Source organism: Cardiocondyla obscurior, linkage group LG09 (genome assembly GCF_019399895.1).
Source record: "Cardiocondyla obscurior isolate alpha-2009 linkage group LG09, Cobs3.1, whole genome shotgun sequence".
NCBI classification, from domain to species: Eukaryota; Metazoa; Arthropoda; class Insecta; order Hymenoptera; family Formicidae; genus Cardiocondyla; species Cardiocondyla obscurior.
This window is the reverse complement of record NC_091872.1, coordinates 2,760,240-2,774,511: the sequence shown is the minus strand read 5'-3', so window position 1 is coordinate 2,774,511 and position 14,272 is coordinate 2,760,240. Positions and strand designations below refer to the sequence as shown.

At 41.2% G+C, this 14,272-nt stretch overlaps 1 protein-coding gene across 1 annotated transcript; it reads left to right on the top strand.

Annotated features, from left to right (window-relative positions):
* Positions 1–296: 296 nt before the first annotated feature.
* Positions 297–12,221, top strand: LOC139105674 (uncharacterized). The gene is made up of 11 exons (XM_070661908.1): positions 297–2,485; positions 2,564–2,602; positions 4,485–4,676; positions 6,623–6,717; positions 7,614–7,847; positions 8,376–8,807; positions 9,186–9,442; positions 10,152–10,330; positions 10,610–10,741; positions 10,837–11,028; positions 11,167–12,221. The coding sequence occupies exons 1-11, from the start codon at positions 2,341–2,343 to the stop codon at positions 12,219–12,221; spliced, it is 2,952 nt and encodes a 983-aa protein (XP_070518009.1). The 5' UTR covers positions 297–2,340.
* The last annotated feature ends 2,051 nt before the right edge of the window (positions 12,222–14,272 follow it).

The following is a 14,272-nucleotide window of genomic DNA, read 5'->3' as shown; positions in this document are numbered from 1 at the left end:
TTGCGCGAGTTTCGATAAGCCGGCCCGGCCGGCACTATAATTAAAGTTTTGTTACGTAACGAGAAATTTACTGGCGATTGCAGGATGCAGATACGAGGGTCGCCGATATCAGGAAGGAACCGCCGTGAGTACGTCCGAGCCCTGCCTGCGGTGCCGGTGCACCGAAGGCGCGTTGAGATGCCGGCTCCGAGTGTGTCCGCGATTGCCGAATTCACCACCGGTCGGCTGTCACGTTCGTTCGCCGGCCGAGAATGTGTGTTGCGCCGAGCTGGTATGCGGCGAATCACGTTAGTATATACGACGTTATCCCTATAATCAATTGACGTTTCGTCGATACGACCCGCGCGCGTGATTGAAAGAATAGAAAATGTCCGAAAAGCGCCGACGTATTTATGATAAAAAGCACTGTACATATCATTTCCAAAAGCCCGAAGGTGTTATCTAAATAATACGGCCTCTTAAATAAATTGTATAATTGTTCGATATTAAATATATAATTATTATCGTTGCGAATTAAACGGGTGACGGATTAGGTGTCTATACGTGCACATTTATCTCCTTCTTTTTCACCAAGTTCATCTAAAACGGATAAAAGTCTCGGCTTTGCGGCTAAGCAGATTAAAGAGTTAATCGTGGCTAGGGTTTAAATTTATTATCTGACTTACAGGCGACGTCGAGAATATGTTGCGGAGAGCCAGCGTACAAACGAACGTGGAAGCTGAGGATGAGGAGAAGCATGCTCACCACTCACGTACAGAAGGTATTTTCTATTTTGTTGATTTTTCTACTTTATTATTTGTTCCTCCCACCTCCCAGTAATGTGCCGCTATATTGTACAAATAATTACCGGTATTATACGCCGCGCTGTACCTGTCTAATAAAACGACAGTGTTATTTGTATTAACGTTGATATCGCGTAACGCATTTCGCTGGGGCGGATAATTAATAATTTTCAATAGAGTTACTTGAGCGTGAAAGAAAAAAAGAAAAAAAAAATTGATTCGTTTTTCTTTTACCGAGCGACTGTATTATACGTCGTGACTGTATTGCGGTCTAAATTAGCGGCGCGCTATTATTTTTAATAATTTCCATTCTAACCCCGTCTCTCTGAAAAGAGCGTCTGGGCTACCTCTGCGGTAAATAAATGAGCCTCGTTACACTCGAGTAAACTTGGGTAAATAAATTGAGGAAGGTAGAGGAGAACACTCGGCTAAACTCGGGCATAACACAGAAGGGGTTAAGATGGCTCGTTACTGCTGAAACGAACGTAATTTTAAATTAATTCAGGATTTCTTTGTTGCTGCAAGGTTTATGCCGGGGCGTTCTTTTTTTTTTTTTTTTTTTTTTTTTTTTTTACCGCGATGCAACATCGACTTTCGGTTCTGACATTTCTCACTGTATTCCTTTCATTTGCAATAACGTGATAAAACTATCGTGTATATCTTTTCGTTACGTTATGCAATACAATATCACGATTGCGTAACGCAATTATATAATTACTACAACGTTGATTTAATTTAATTTATACTTTTATATTAATTAAGTTAAAAGAAGATGGCTATTTAGAGTGTACTTAGTATCGGAATGTACCAATTAATAATTGAAATTAAAATCAGGACGTCCCTGGGTTAGGGGACTGTAATAGAATTGAAATTTCAAGTTGAAAAAAACGAATAATAGAAATAAGTGTGTAAAATATTAAAACACGATAGCGTTCCGTCAGTTGTACTTTCTCTCCTGAGACACCAACCTTTTACGTTACTTTATAAATATATACAGCCTGTGTCTTTCTTGAAAGCATTGTTAAATAAATTATCGAGCATCTAGGAACTTCGCCCAAGTTCGACGGAGCTCACGTACTATCTCACGGACAAGAACGATCTTAACGAGAACAATTTAACGTAAATTCCAAAAACTTTATTCAGTGCTCGATTGCAATTAAAGATTAACCGTTGTATATAGATCTTGCTGGTTTTCTGGAACAGATCACGTCAGAGTGGGTTTTCCGTATCTATAAGTAGCGGAGAACGGACGAAGGAATATTACGACGTAAAAAGAGATGCGGACGGAAAAAGAGATGATGGAACAAATGGGACATAAAGTAACGTACCGAAAAGTTTTATGACGCGACGTGAAATGCGAAAATTATGCGTTTAGCGAAGGCGCGGGAGGGTTTTTTTTTATCTTTTTAAGGGAGGAGCGTACGATAATGTTTGGAACTTTCGCTCGCACTCTCAGCTGAAAACGGGTGGAAAATAAAAAAAAAAATAAAAATAAAAATAATTACGAATTGCGTTAGGGTGTCTGCACGAGGGAATTTGGTACGGGCCGGGATCGGCGATGATGGGCTCGCGGCGATGCGAATACTGTTACTGCATATCCGGCACGAGGAAGTGCGTTCGACCCAAGTGCCTGCTACCTTTACCAGGGTGCATCCCGCTGTACGCGCCTCATTCCTGCTGCCCGGTCGCCTACAACTGCACCCGTGAGTGTACTTTTATCACGGCGACGTCGCAAGTTACTTAAAGTACCTTACCAATGGCTCTACTTATTTCTTTTCAAGACCACCATCCGTCCACAATGGCGCCGGTATCGGGGAACGGTGAGTTCAAATTGTTGTCATTTACGAGAGCCAGCTCGCTTAACTGAATTCGAGGAGGCGGACGCTTCCCGAGTCGAGCAATTTTCCCGGTAACTCGATAGCGCGATCGGAGAGCCCCCGCGCTGCGTTACGCGAGGGTGTTTAGTTTTTGATAAATACTTTTTGATAAAATTTAATTGAACTTTGGAGAGAAAGAGAGCGCGGGGAGGAGGGAATGCGGAAGTTTCCTAATAATATATTGTTTCTTACTTTTCCGATGATTAATTAACGCGCGCGCGAAAAGATGTACAAACATCCTCCAATTTCCATATTGCATCAGAAACTTGGGCGCGCGGCGCACAAAGCTCTTTCAATATAAGCTCTTTCAAATTGGACGCTAATAGAGATAGCGTAACATGATAAACGCGATACGGCGAACAAACCGGGATTGTCTTACATTGTATATGCATCGTATATGAGGGAGTAACTTATTAAAGTTCGCCCGTGGGAATAGAAAACTTGAAGAAAATCGGGGCTATTAGGGATTATTCCGAAATTTACCACCGCGCGACTAAAGCTCCCTCCGCTGAAGCACTCTCTCGAAAGTTGTGATGAAATGTGTAACTTAATAACGAAGAGTTACTGCTGACGTTATATCACCCCGCGACACTTGCTCCACAAGGATTCTACCTCCAGATAGCCGGCGAGGTTCATTTAATACTGACTCTCATCGCGCGGCGGTCTGAGCCGTAACTTACCAAAAATATCCTAACGACGCAGTATTTAAAGTATGCACAAATATTATCAAGTGCAAAAAGTCATGGTTACACCTAGAGGGCAATCTTTGATTAGAAATATTTTTTTTATTTTTATAAACCTAACAGCTTCATTATTTCATCGTAATTAAAAGAAGAAAAAAAAATTCCAAAGATTTATTTCTGCTCAAATATTTGACAGTGAAATCTGACTGAAATAAGCTACGTTTAAATGTAATTTACTTCGATTTTAAACATGCAAAACGATATCGATCCTTTCCTCTTAACATCAATCGACATTTGCGGTTTTCGGGAAAAACGCGCGAGTCAAAGTGCATCCTTGGGAGCGAACACAGACGGAATCGTCTCTGGATTTCCTCGTTATGGGGCCCCGACGGCTTTAGGGGAACGTGTTAAAGATAACGATAAAGAAGAAGTCAGTGGGTACCTCCCGACACTTTGCCTCTACGGAGGGATAGGATAACCGTGGCTGCCATTCATTTAACGCCCGGTTTCACCGCGGCCGCTTAAATTAAAGCCGGGCTTAAGCCTCGGTCGCTACGACGACGCCACGGCTGTCACTGGCTGCCGGGACATTCGGGGGATGGCTTAATTTTAAACGGGACCACCACCGAAAACCACCCCCGCCGGGTCGGGTGGCCGGTGCTGCGGCCTTGCCGTCACGATGACCGACCATCAAGTTGGTAAATAACGATTCGAACCACGGCGGCTCGTTAATTCTCCCGGACGGACACACATCCTCGAGGTCATTGCTCGCCAGGACGAGCTAACACGGCGAACGTCATCAAAAGACCGACGTTACGCGAAGTTGCGCATTACCTCCCGGGCTTCCGCGTGTAGCCCCCGCTCAAACGAGATAAAACCGTTATGTGTATGTCCACAAGGTGCTTTGTGCACTCGGAATCGAGACCGTAAATCAAAATTGCTCTCTCCTTCGGACAATCCGAAAATTATTGCACTTCTTTTTCTCTTTTTTTTTTTTCTTTTTTTTCTTTTAATTTTATTTTAATAATATACAACGCGGCGTTTCGCGCGGGAGCGCCGGGAGAAATAACGCGGAGGCTGAGCTTCCGCGCTCACGTATCTCACGATTCTGACGACTCTCACGGCACGTCGTGATCGTCCAGGATGTCGCGTGGGCGAGCGCATTTACGTCGAGGGCGAGATGGTTCGCGATATCGAGTGGAAGGCCACATGCGACAATTGTTTCTGCGCGATGGGCGCCATACGGTGTGTTCCGCTTGCGTGCGCTCCACCTCTTCAAGGCTGCAGCCCGATCGTGCGAGAAGGACAATGCTGCCCATCCACCTACAACTGCAGTGAGTTTCACGCAAATTCGCATCGGGATTGTCCCACGCTCACACCCTGCCCCGGCAGTTCACGCCCGGTTTGTGTTTTCCACTGAATTAATCGTGAAATTCCTTCCTCGGGAATATTGCCTTTTATTTTTAAACCGTTATTAAACATCAAGCGAGGAAAAAAAATACAATACTGAAAAACATCGAAGCACTCGAGACTGTTTTACTAACGCTTCTTTTTTTTTTTCCACGATAACAATAATTATTGCAAATAAAAAAATTATTTAATTAAAACACAAATAACGTTTCATCGATACGCATGAGTTTTAAATATACCCGAGTGGAAATTCATCTAGCTAATTTAATTTTGCAGCTAGTGATTAGACCGCGCAAATTAAATATATTTCTTAATTCGTGACCAGCCTGGTACTAGCCGTAAATTATAAGAAAGTATTTATTATCGGTCGTCTTACGAGGAAGTCACTGTCCATCGTAAATCATGTACCAAAATAGATACCTAAACGTTTCTCGCCGCGTACTTGTTTACTGTTGTTATGCTGACCGTACGCAATGCTCGCTCGACTGCCGAATTCGCCGGGCAAAAACTGGTTCTTGCTGTCCGCTGCCCGCGCGTCCTCCACCTTGCGAACTTTGAGCGCAAGGTGCCGGCCAGATGTAAACACACGCACGTACTCACACTATCGCAACGATCCGTGGGTCTAGCGAACTCGGCAGTCGAACGTTGCGTAAGATCAACACACAACAGTAGACTAGTACGCGGCGAAAAACGTTTAGACATCTAGCTTTTCTAGCTCGTTATTAGCAAGAAATAATTATTTCGTACCTAATACGTTTCGAGTGTTACATTTCTGGTTCAATGTCGGACAGTTTTGCTAGACAGCCACGAGATGAACCGCGAATTGGCGAGCTAATTATTATGTAACGGTGGGAATCAATTTCCACTCGGGATATTTATTCTTTAACGGTGGGATGTTTTTCGGACTTGCATATTTCTGTCTTACGTACGCGCGCGTGAAATTATGAAATGCTGCGAATTTCGTTATTAGTTAATTTCATCTGGCATGAAAAAAGTGATTTGTTAATTTTTTTTTTTTTTTTTTTTTCTCACTTTTACTGTAATAACGGCGTTGACAAAAACACACGCCTTGGTTAAAGAAAATTTTTAGAAACCGTACCACTCTTTTTTTACGCATATTTTTGAAATATTAGTGTCGCGTTGCATATGTGACTATGGTAATGGAAGTCGATCACAACCGACTCTGCATTGAAGCCCCGTTCTCCCGGTTAAGGCTTGGCCGAAAAAAATATTTTACCGAAAGGGAAAATATTTGATGCATGCCAATGCGAGAGAATAACGAATGCCACCGTCAAAACACCGTCTAGTTTTCGAGTTTCGGAATATTTCATCCACCCCATTCCCCGGCGTTCGCTCGCGCTCGCGAAAAGAAAATAAAATATTTTGTCCAGCTTTGCGCTGGCGTAAGCGAATTAAACACGGCCGATTCTTGGAAGCGAGAAACATCTGCAAATTAAAAGGGGATTTAATTTCCGCGCAAAAGCGTTTATTCGATACAGTCAATATGGCAGGCTCTGTGAGCGCGATATCCGTCGATATTAATATCGCGACAGATAGAAATATGCATCTGCCGAACGAAAATCGTCCAATGACCTGCGAAACATCGACTTATCCGCTAACAACCGCTGCCGGTATTTTCGAAGCCTAGTTCTAACAAACGTACACGGGGCGATTCACATTTCTATTGCACTTTGCTGAAACATTTAATTTTTAATATTTAACCAAAAATCTTAATACGGCTCGTTCCAAAGATAACACTTTTCCGCTTCTCGACGTGCTAATTATCATTCGCGCGCACACGATGTTGCACATAGAAATATTTTTTCTTATTTAATATTACGAAATAACTAAGGGATTAAACGTTTCAAAGGCGGCAGCATCGAAGTAAAGGCCACCCAAAACTACGCATCCTACGCCTTCGTCAGCAAGGACTACGCTAAGTTTCGCAAGGAGACCAACTACTTCGTACGTTATATCTCTTTATCTTCTTTTACACGTCGCTTGTGGAAACGTATAAATTATCGCGTCGACTTTTCGGCGTATTCCGCTAAATAGTTTAAACCGGTCTAAATAAGCTTCGCTATCCTAAATCCCAAAGTTACCAAATAGTAGGAACACGCTCATGGGGATCGAAGTTAAGGGGAGGTGATTTATGTAGTCGGCGGAATTTAATCAATGAAATCTACCCGAAACATTGATTATAAACGCGTTAGACATTCGACTTAGTTCAGGAATTTGGAATGAAGCATACCTTATTGGATCACGCAGCGCGATACGAGTTCCCGATCGGGCGACGACGTATCTATTATGAATATGTTGCGTTATTATTAATGGGCTGGGTCGTTAGTACAGAATACCACTTATGGAGAATTCGAACCTCGCGGGATACACGGAAATCTACTTAGACAATAGAAACAACTGTGACGGATTCCGAAGGATTGTCAGTAATGTGAATTCTTAAACGAACCTGCGCATCAATCGTGAGTTGAAAAGAAAAATAAGAAAAATTAATTAAAAATAAAAATAAAAATGTGAGAATTTATTATTTAATTCGCGAAAGACTCGATACTTGTGTTTCCGAAAATGTTAAATTAAATAGTCTACGACATCGACTTTATGTTATCGATCTTAATAACGGGGAAAAAAAAGGCTCGAACGCCGGAGAGAATTAAGTATTCAATTGCGCTCGAATTGGCCAATTAAACGCGAATTAGGCGATATCATTAAATTAACTCGGCCGATTGAATTATAAGTAGAAAGTAAAGTGCACGTATAGTTGCGCAAGAAAAAGGAAAAAAATTTCTTCGTGAAAAGATCCTAATCGGTTTACGGTACGAGAGAACCTGTCATTAATTGTTCAGCCGGCGATTGATCAATCTACGAATCCGCCCATCGAAGGACGAGGTCACAGAGTGGTCGAGGAACGGATTAGCACCAGCACGATCGATCTCGAGGAGGACTCATCTGTCGCCACCTACTCGACCGCTTGGCCCTCGACCATGGAGACCGACATCATGGACAATGAAATCTTGATAGGAACGGTGGACTATAAATCGACCTTGGAAGTGACGACTGCCGCAATTTCAACGAATGAGGTGATGATATGATATGATCATTCGCGTAAAAGCCTTTCAAATTTGCGCACAAAAATTACAGCTTGTTAAAAATTTTTTACTAATTGAGAGAGAGAGAGAGAAAGAGAAAGACAGAAAAAGAGAGAGAGATAAACACGTAAATACATATTTATTTATTTATTTTAATCCTCGCTTTTTAATCTATACCATTTAATCCATTTAATAAATTGATACACGTATACGTTACGTTGCAAACTTGGGTGTAAAAATATAATTCAGGCAAGTTGTTGATGCTGACGTATGACGTACAAAAAAAAAATTTTTTTTTAATAATTTTAACAACACGTAACAGGATGAGCGAAATAAACGTTAAATCAAATGGCATCTCTCTCTCTTATTAGTCTCAATAAAAACATGGCAATTTGTCGGAGTAAAACTTTTTTTTTTTTATCGCTTTAATGCGCTACAGCGCCAGTGTTTTCTTCACGGAAGCATAAACCCGATCATAAATCAACTCGGAGTTAACGATTATTTGTCTTCGTTCGCCAGTTATCGAGTAACACTGAATCTACAGCAACATTCGAATCGACTCTGGCGTCCGCCAAAGACGCCGATTCTGACGTCGGTTCCTGCACGATGTGCTTCACAAATACATTCGCGGATTCTACGATCATGACGACGGAAGATCCATCTAGCACGGATGGCACAACGATCTCGTTGCCGGAATGGACGACGATGCCTCCCGAATTAGCGCTCGATAATGGAAACGATGGAGACGAGGGTGCTGGGGACGATAACAAAAACCTGAGCGAAAACGAGGAGCACAACGAAGATGAGGCCACGGAGAGAGGGATGATGATAGAGGAGAAAGCGGATATAATTAAGAAAAACAAAGCTACGATGCATCCTTTCGCAATTTCCACAAATGCCCAGGAAACGCTTATCCCCGAGAAATTGTCCGCGAACTCTACAATCATTAAGGTAACGATAAAAGGAGAAATGATAATTTTTATGCAAAAATAATGGATATTACTAGAGACGGTTTTCTAAAAGTCGCGTAAAAGGATATTCCAATCTTTTATAAATTTCATAAATCTTTTGAAACTTTTATCTTTAAATTCTCCACCCGCCCGTCTCCCTCCTTTTTTTTTTTTTTTTTTTTTTTCTTTTATCAAACAACCTGAAAACAAAATCTAGATTTATGAGTTTGGCCATAAATTTGATATTTACTTTCCTTGCTCGTGTGTACGTATATGTATATATTTATCTAGTTGTTAAATATAACATACGCTCGTTAAAAAGATGCAACCCTCATGAAAAGAAGAAACAAGTACCGCTTTTGATTAACGTATGACGTAGAGGACGGAGATCATCGGCAAGAGACCCGTCACCAGTCCATCGTCGACGATACTCATGCCGGACGACATCCTCGTGATGAACGTGACAGTTAAGACGAATGTCTCGGTGGGCCACGTACAAGGTGTCACGATAAATCCAATTAGGTCTATTCCGCCCGATATCGAGGCCATCCTGAACATCACTCATCGAGAAAAAGGCGAGGATTATGACTACGACTACAACGAACAAGTACTGCCGCCGTCGCTACCGAACGTTAGGTGACTATTATCATATCTCGATCCATCATCATCATCATCTCCTATTCCCGTTCCCGTAATATGACACTGGACAACTTCCGCTTACAGGAAATTTCGAAGGGTACATAAATGTTTTTTTTTATTCCTTTTTTTTTTTTTGACGAATTTCATAATTGCTATATTTTTAGAATGCATGAAAGTATCGGCAGGTGCAACGTAGCGCAGTCGATGTAATCGATATAACGCGTTTTATTTCTTTTTATTAGCCGGCACGATGTGCAATCAATTTTTCACGCTTATAACGGAACCGCTTTTTTTGCCAGTTTTGTTGGGCGGCGAATACTGCCGTGAATTAAACTGAAATCGTTTGTCGAAAACAACTGATTGATACCGATTTACGTCGGTTACATTTTTAACGGCAGAAAATGTACAGCCCGTTCCTTTTTCCCTTTTTTTACTTTTTTACATTGTATCTTTTTCACCAGAAATTTACTTCAGGCACTTTGCTTTTTTGAACGGCTTTAATTTGAAAATACACGTACGTCCGAGAAATTAATTTTTACTTCTTAAAGCTCTTAAAATTTGATTAAATTCTTAAAATTATTTTTCTCGTAACTTCTTTTCGTATACACATACATATATACGCAACAACGGCTTAGAAGTTTAATTAAAACGTGCTGCAGCTTAAAGCTTTATATATCAATGGAAAAAGTGAATTTTGTTATTGTAGGATAATACCCTTTGTGGCGGCAGATGCGTTGGTGAAAGGCGAGGATGCATCCTCGTCCGAGACTGGATATCCTTCTGGTTCAGTTGTAGTGCCCTCTGAGCTACGACCAACCGATGCTTCCGGCTTTTATGATATTGCAACCCAAGAGAACCGATTTAGCCCACCCGTAGAGACCGAAGGTATTTTACGATTCTTCATAAGAAGTCAAATGAATAGTCCCGACGCAAAAAATGTACAAATAAAAGATTCTACTGTGAAATCAAACTAAATATATATTTATATATATGAAAGAGTAATTCTTTTTTCCTTTTCGCATATTTTTATACAATATTTCTTTTACTCTTCGAATGTGAACACATTTAAACGAAATTCTATGCTGTCGCTTTTTCAATATTTTTTTTTTTCCCTTTTTAATTTTTTTTAAACACGAGAAGTAAGTAATAGATTTTTATTCGTAGGTGGTTTTGTACCTAGAGAGCCGTCGTACTTTGACGTTCCTTATCGGATCAAATCTACAGATTTAAATCTGGAGATTGGCACTGGAGTGACTGTAGTTCCGCAAATTACGAGTCTACATCGAAAGGATAATGGTAAAATTACGATTAATTGCTAATCTATGAAAAATCTATCGATAACGCGCCTACAAAACTTACTAAATGCTAATTAACACGTTTTGTCAATCTAGACTTATCGAACAAGTGCCGTTTCGAAGATATGGAATATCGTCATGGTGAGATTTTGCCCCGTGCTGCACTTTGCATAATTTGCATGTGTTATTACGGAGAAGTCGTCTGCTCCTCAGAGAAGTGTTCGCCATTGAAAATTGGTTGTCGTAGAATCAGTTCCGAAGAGAAATGTTGCGGAAAAATCGTTTGTGGTATGGTTTATATCGTAAACGTACTAAGATTTTTTTTTTTTTTGGGAACTATACAATCTCGAAAACGTGTGTGCACGTTTTTATTTTCTCAGCATTTTTATTCCTACTTTCCTAAATTTTCCGCTTTTTTTTTTATAGTCGATGCTGACGAATCGCCGACGGTGGTACTCGATCGCGCCGACGCCACGGCACCCTCTCAACGACAACTCACAGTGTCTCCGGATCCATTTCGCGACGTCATCAAGACCGAGCCAGCACCCGATTTGCCGTCTTTGATCGAGGATATGATTCCGTATCTAGTCGAACGCGGTATCACAACGCCGAAACCGACAACGTCGATGACAGCCCCGAAGACTTCGGCTCAGGGCTTACTAGTCGATCAATTACATTCGCCGAGCGTGGACTCGATGGAGCGCGTGCCGCTTATACAACCACCCTTCGATTACGAAGAAAAAACGACCGACCCTACGTTTTTAACGAAAGCAAAGTACGAACCGAGTCGCGGAGCAATCTCGACGGATACCGTTTTACTGACGTACGATTCCAAGAACCAGATCGCGGATCGCAGGCCCCCCGAAAATCCTGAAGCAGACACCTTCGATTACGACGGAACAGTATTGGCCAAGTTAAATCGCACAAGCGACAGTTCGAAGTACAATTTCGATCGGGGCAACACCACGAAGCAGAAGTTCGTAAAGGGAAATGTAGAATCCGAGATCGACGATCCTGATAGAAACTTTAGCGGCGAAGAGGACAATCGTACCGAATCGGATAATTTTCCAAGTGAGGATGAAAATACCACCGAGGACGCCGAAGGTGTCACCATCTTTTCTTTGGACAACGTTCTTAAGCTGCTGTTTTCCTCGAACATCAGTTCCAGCAACAAGCTGACCACGACCACGAAGACGCCGAATGTTTCCTCCGTCAGTGGTGTGCGAAAGGGCCAGGAGACTCTCGTCGTTTCATCGACGAGTACGGAAAGGTTAACCGAGGAGACGGAAACTGTCGAGACGTCCTCGAAGGTCCTCGACAACGAGATACCAATGTCCGTGGGCAGTTTGCTGAAACTGGCCGGCTGCAATATATACGGGCGAATGTATCGCGTCGGAAGAATTATCACAGAGCTCTCGAGTCCCTGCGAGGAGTGCAGGTGCACGGAAATTGGTGTTCGGTGCGAACAATTAATATGCTAATCAATTCGATGCCGTAAAAAAAAGGTTTCGAAAACATTCGGAACACGAGTGTTTAAAATAAAAGAAGACTGCTCCTATCGAGAAAATTCAAAGTGCTTGTGGCGCGAGATATTTTACAGAAAAAAAAAACATAAAACGTTACAAATTTGATGGCAATATTGTATTTTTTTAAATTCACCTCTTGTTTAACTTTAAATTCTAAATTTTACAACAACAACGAGGACTTGACAATATTTTTCGGATTTCAAACCTTAGCACTGTGTGTGCAAAAAAAAATTAAAAAAAAAAATAAAAAGAAAAACTGGAATAGCTATATAAAATTAAAATATGGTAACGATATTCAGATTTGAATAACTTGGTAATGGAACTTTATGAAGATTTTAAAGTTTGAAAATTTCAAAGTCGATGACTTCTTTTTACCGTGCATTTTGCCGAATTAAATGGCAATCACTGGTTTGATCACGATGAAAAAGAAATATGTTCCGTTTTACGTTTATCTTTCTATCTTTTTTTTTTTTTCTTTTTCTTTTCAATTTCATCAAACTCCATCAAATTGCATGGAATGTCGAACCGAAAACATTTCTCTCATTATTTATCGATCTTGGATAATTTCAGACGGATATTTATTACGCCGAGACAAAATTCGATATTTCACTATTGATATAGTTAGATGCTGTCTGAAACTACGAATCTCTGAAACTACCAAGACGCTGCACCGCCCGTTGTTGTACCGCCAAGACATCTTGGCAGAACGATGAATCTTCGGCCAGAACTTCGAATAACTTGGACCACGTAATTATCCAGGCAGAACCGATAGACTCAGTCTCGATGACCCTCGATAACGAGACACTGACGGTTCGTGGTCAGATTACTCTAACTGGATGTAATATCCGCGCGCGGGTTGTATTGCGTTGGTCGCGTCATTACGGAGTACCTCTAAGTTTTCGTCTCAAATGCGGCTGTATCACAAACGGATTTATGTAAACTCGCGTAACTTTAGCGCCGGATCCTTAATTGTTTGGACGGTCTCACAGATTAATTTTCTTCGTAAATATCTCTCGGTAGAAGACGAATAAAGAGTTAAATTGATATCCATGATATTAAATAAATAATAATTAATATCTACAAAAAAAAAAGAAAAAAAAAAGAAAAAAAAAATCTGAGACAAAGTTATTATAAGAATTATTACTTAATTTTTTGCTTTTAAAAAGTAATAGCAAACTGTATGTGGTATGAAATTGAAACCCGTTTCTTTTTAACATCTGCCGTGACTTTTTTTTTTTATCAATTAAAGATTAGTGCCAGTTTGACCGTTCTTTCCTTTTCCCTGCAAACATCCCCGCGCGCGTAATTAATCTTTCGATCGAAGGTATCGGTCGTATAATCCGCCTCGTAGCTCGCCGCGATTGTCGTCCTTCGTCTTACGCCGAGATTTCCAGATTCCTACCTCTAATTTCTTTCGCTCTTACCGCCTGTCGTTTTCTTTTCCTGTATCGCCAAGGCGTTATTCCCGGGACGTCGCGCGGCGGTCATAAACACGAGCCTTGGGAGGATTCACGTCCCGGTAGGATCGATCAGGATGTAATTGTGAGGAATAGTCCTTCCGTGCCTCGAAGGATAAGTGGATGAAGGTGGAAGTTAGGGGCGATATTCGTTCGCTTCGACCGCCTTTCCTCTTTAATGGGAATTATCCGTCTATATACCGGCAAAGTGGGGGGAGGGGAGGGGAGGAGATGGCGGTGCCGTTTTGATTTATCTTCGTAATTTATCTCTCCAGACCGAATGCAAAAGATATCGGGGCTGGAGTACTATGGCGTTAAAGAAAAGGGGGAGAAAAACCAGAGAGAGAATAACCATTCGACGGAGACGTTCTTGCCAAATTTAAATTATCTCGCTAAATTACATCTCTTTTGCAGACAAATTAGATCAAATTTTGCGGTATATACCGTGGTTAGTCACTGTGCGCGTGAATTTATCAATACTTGGAAAGAAAAAGTTAAAATTTTAATAACAGAAAAATCATCCGTATAATCTAAAACTTCTTCAATCAA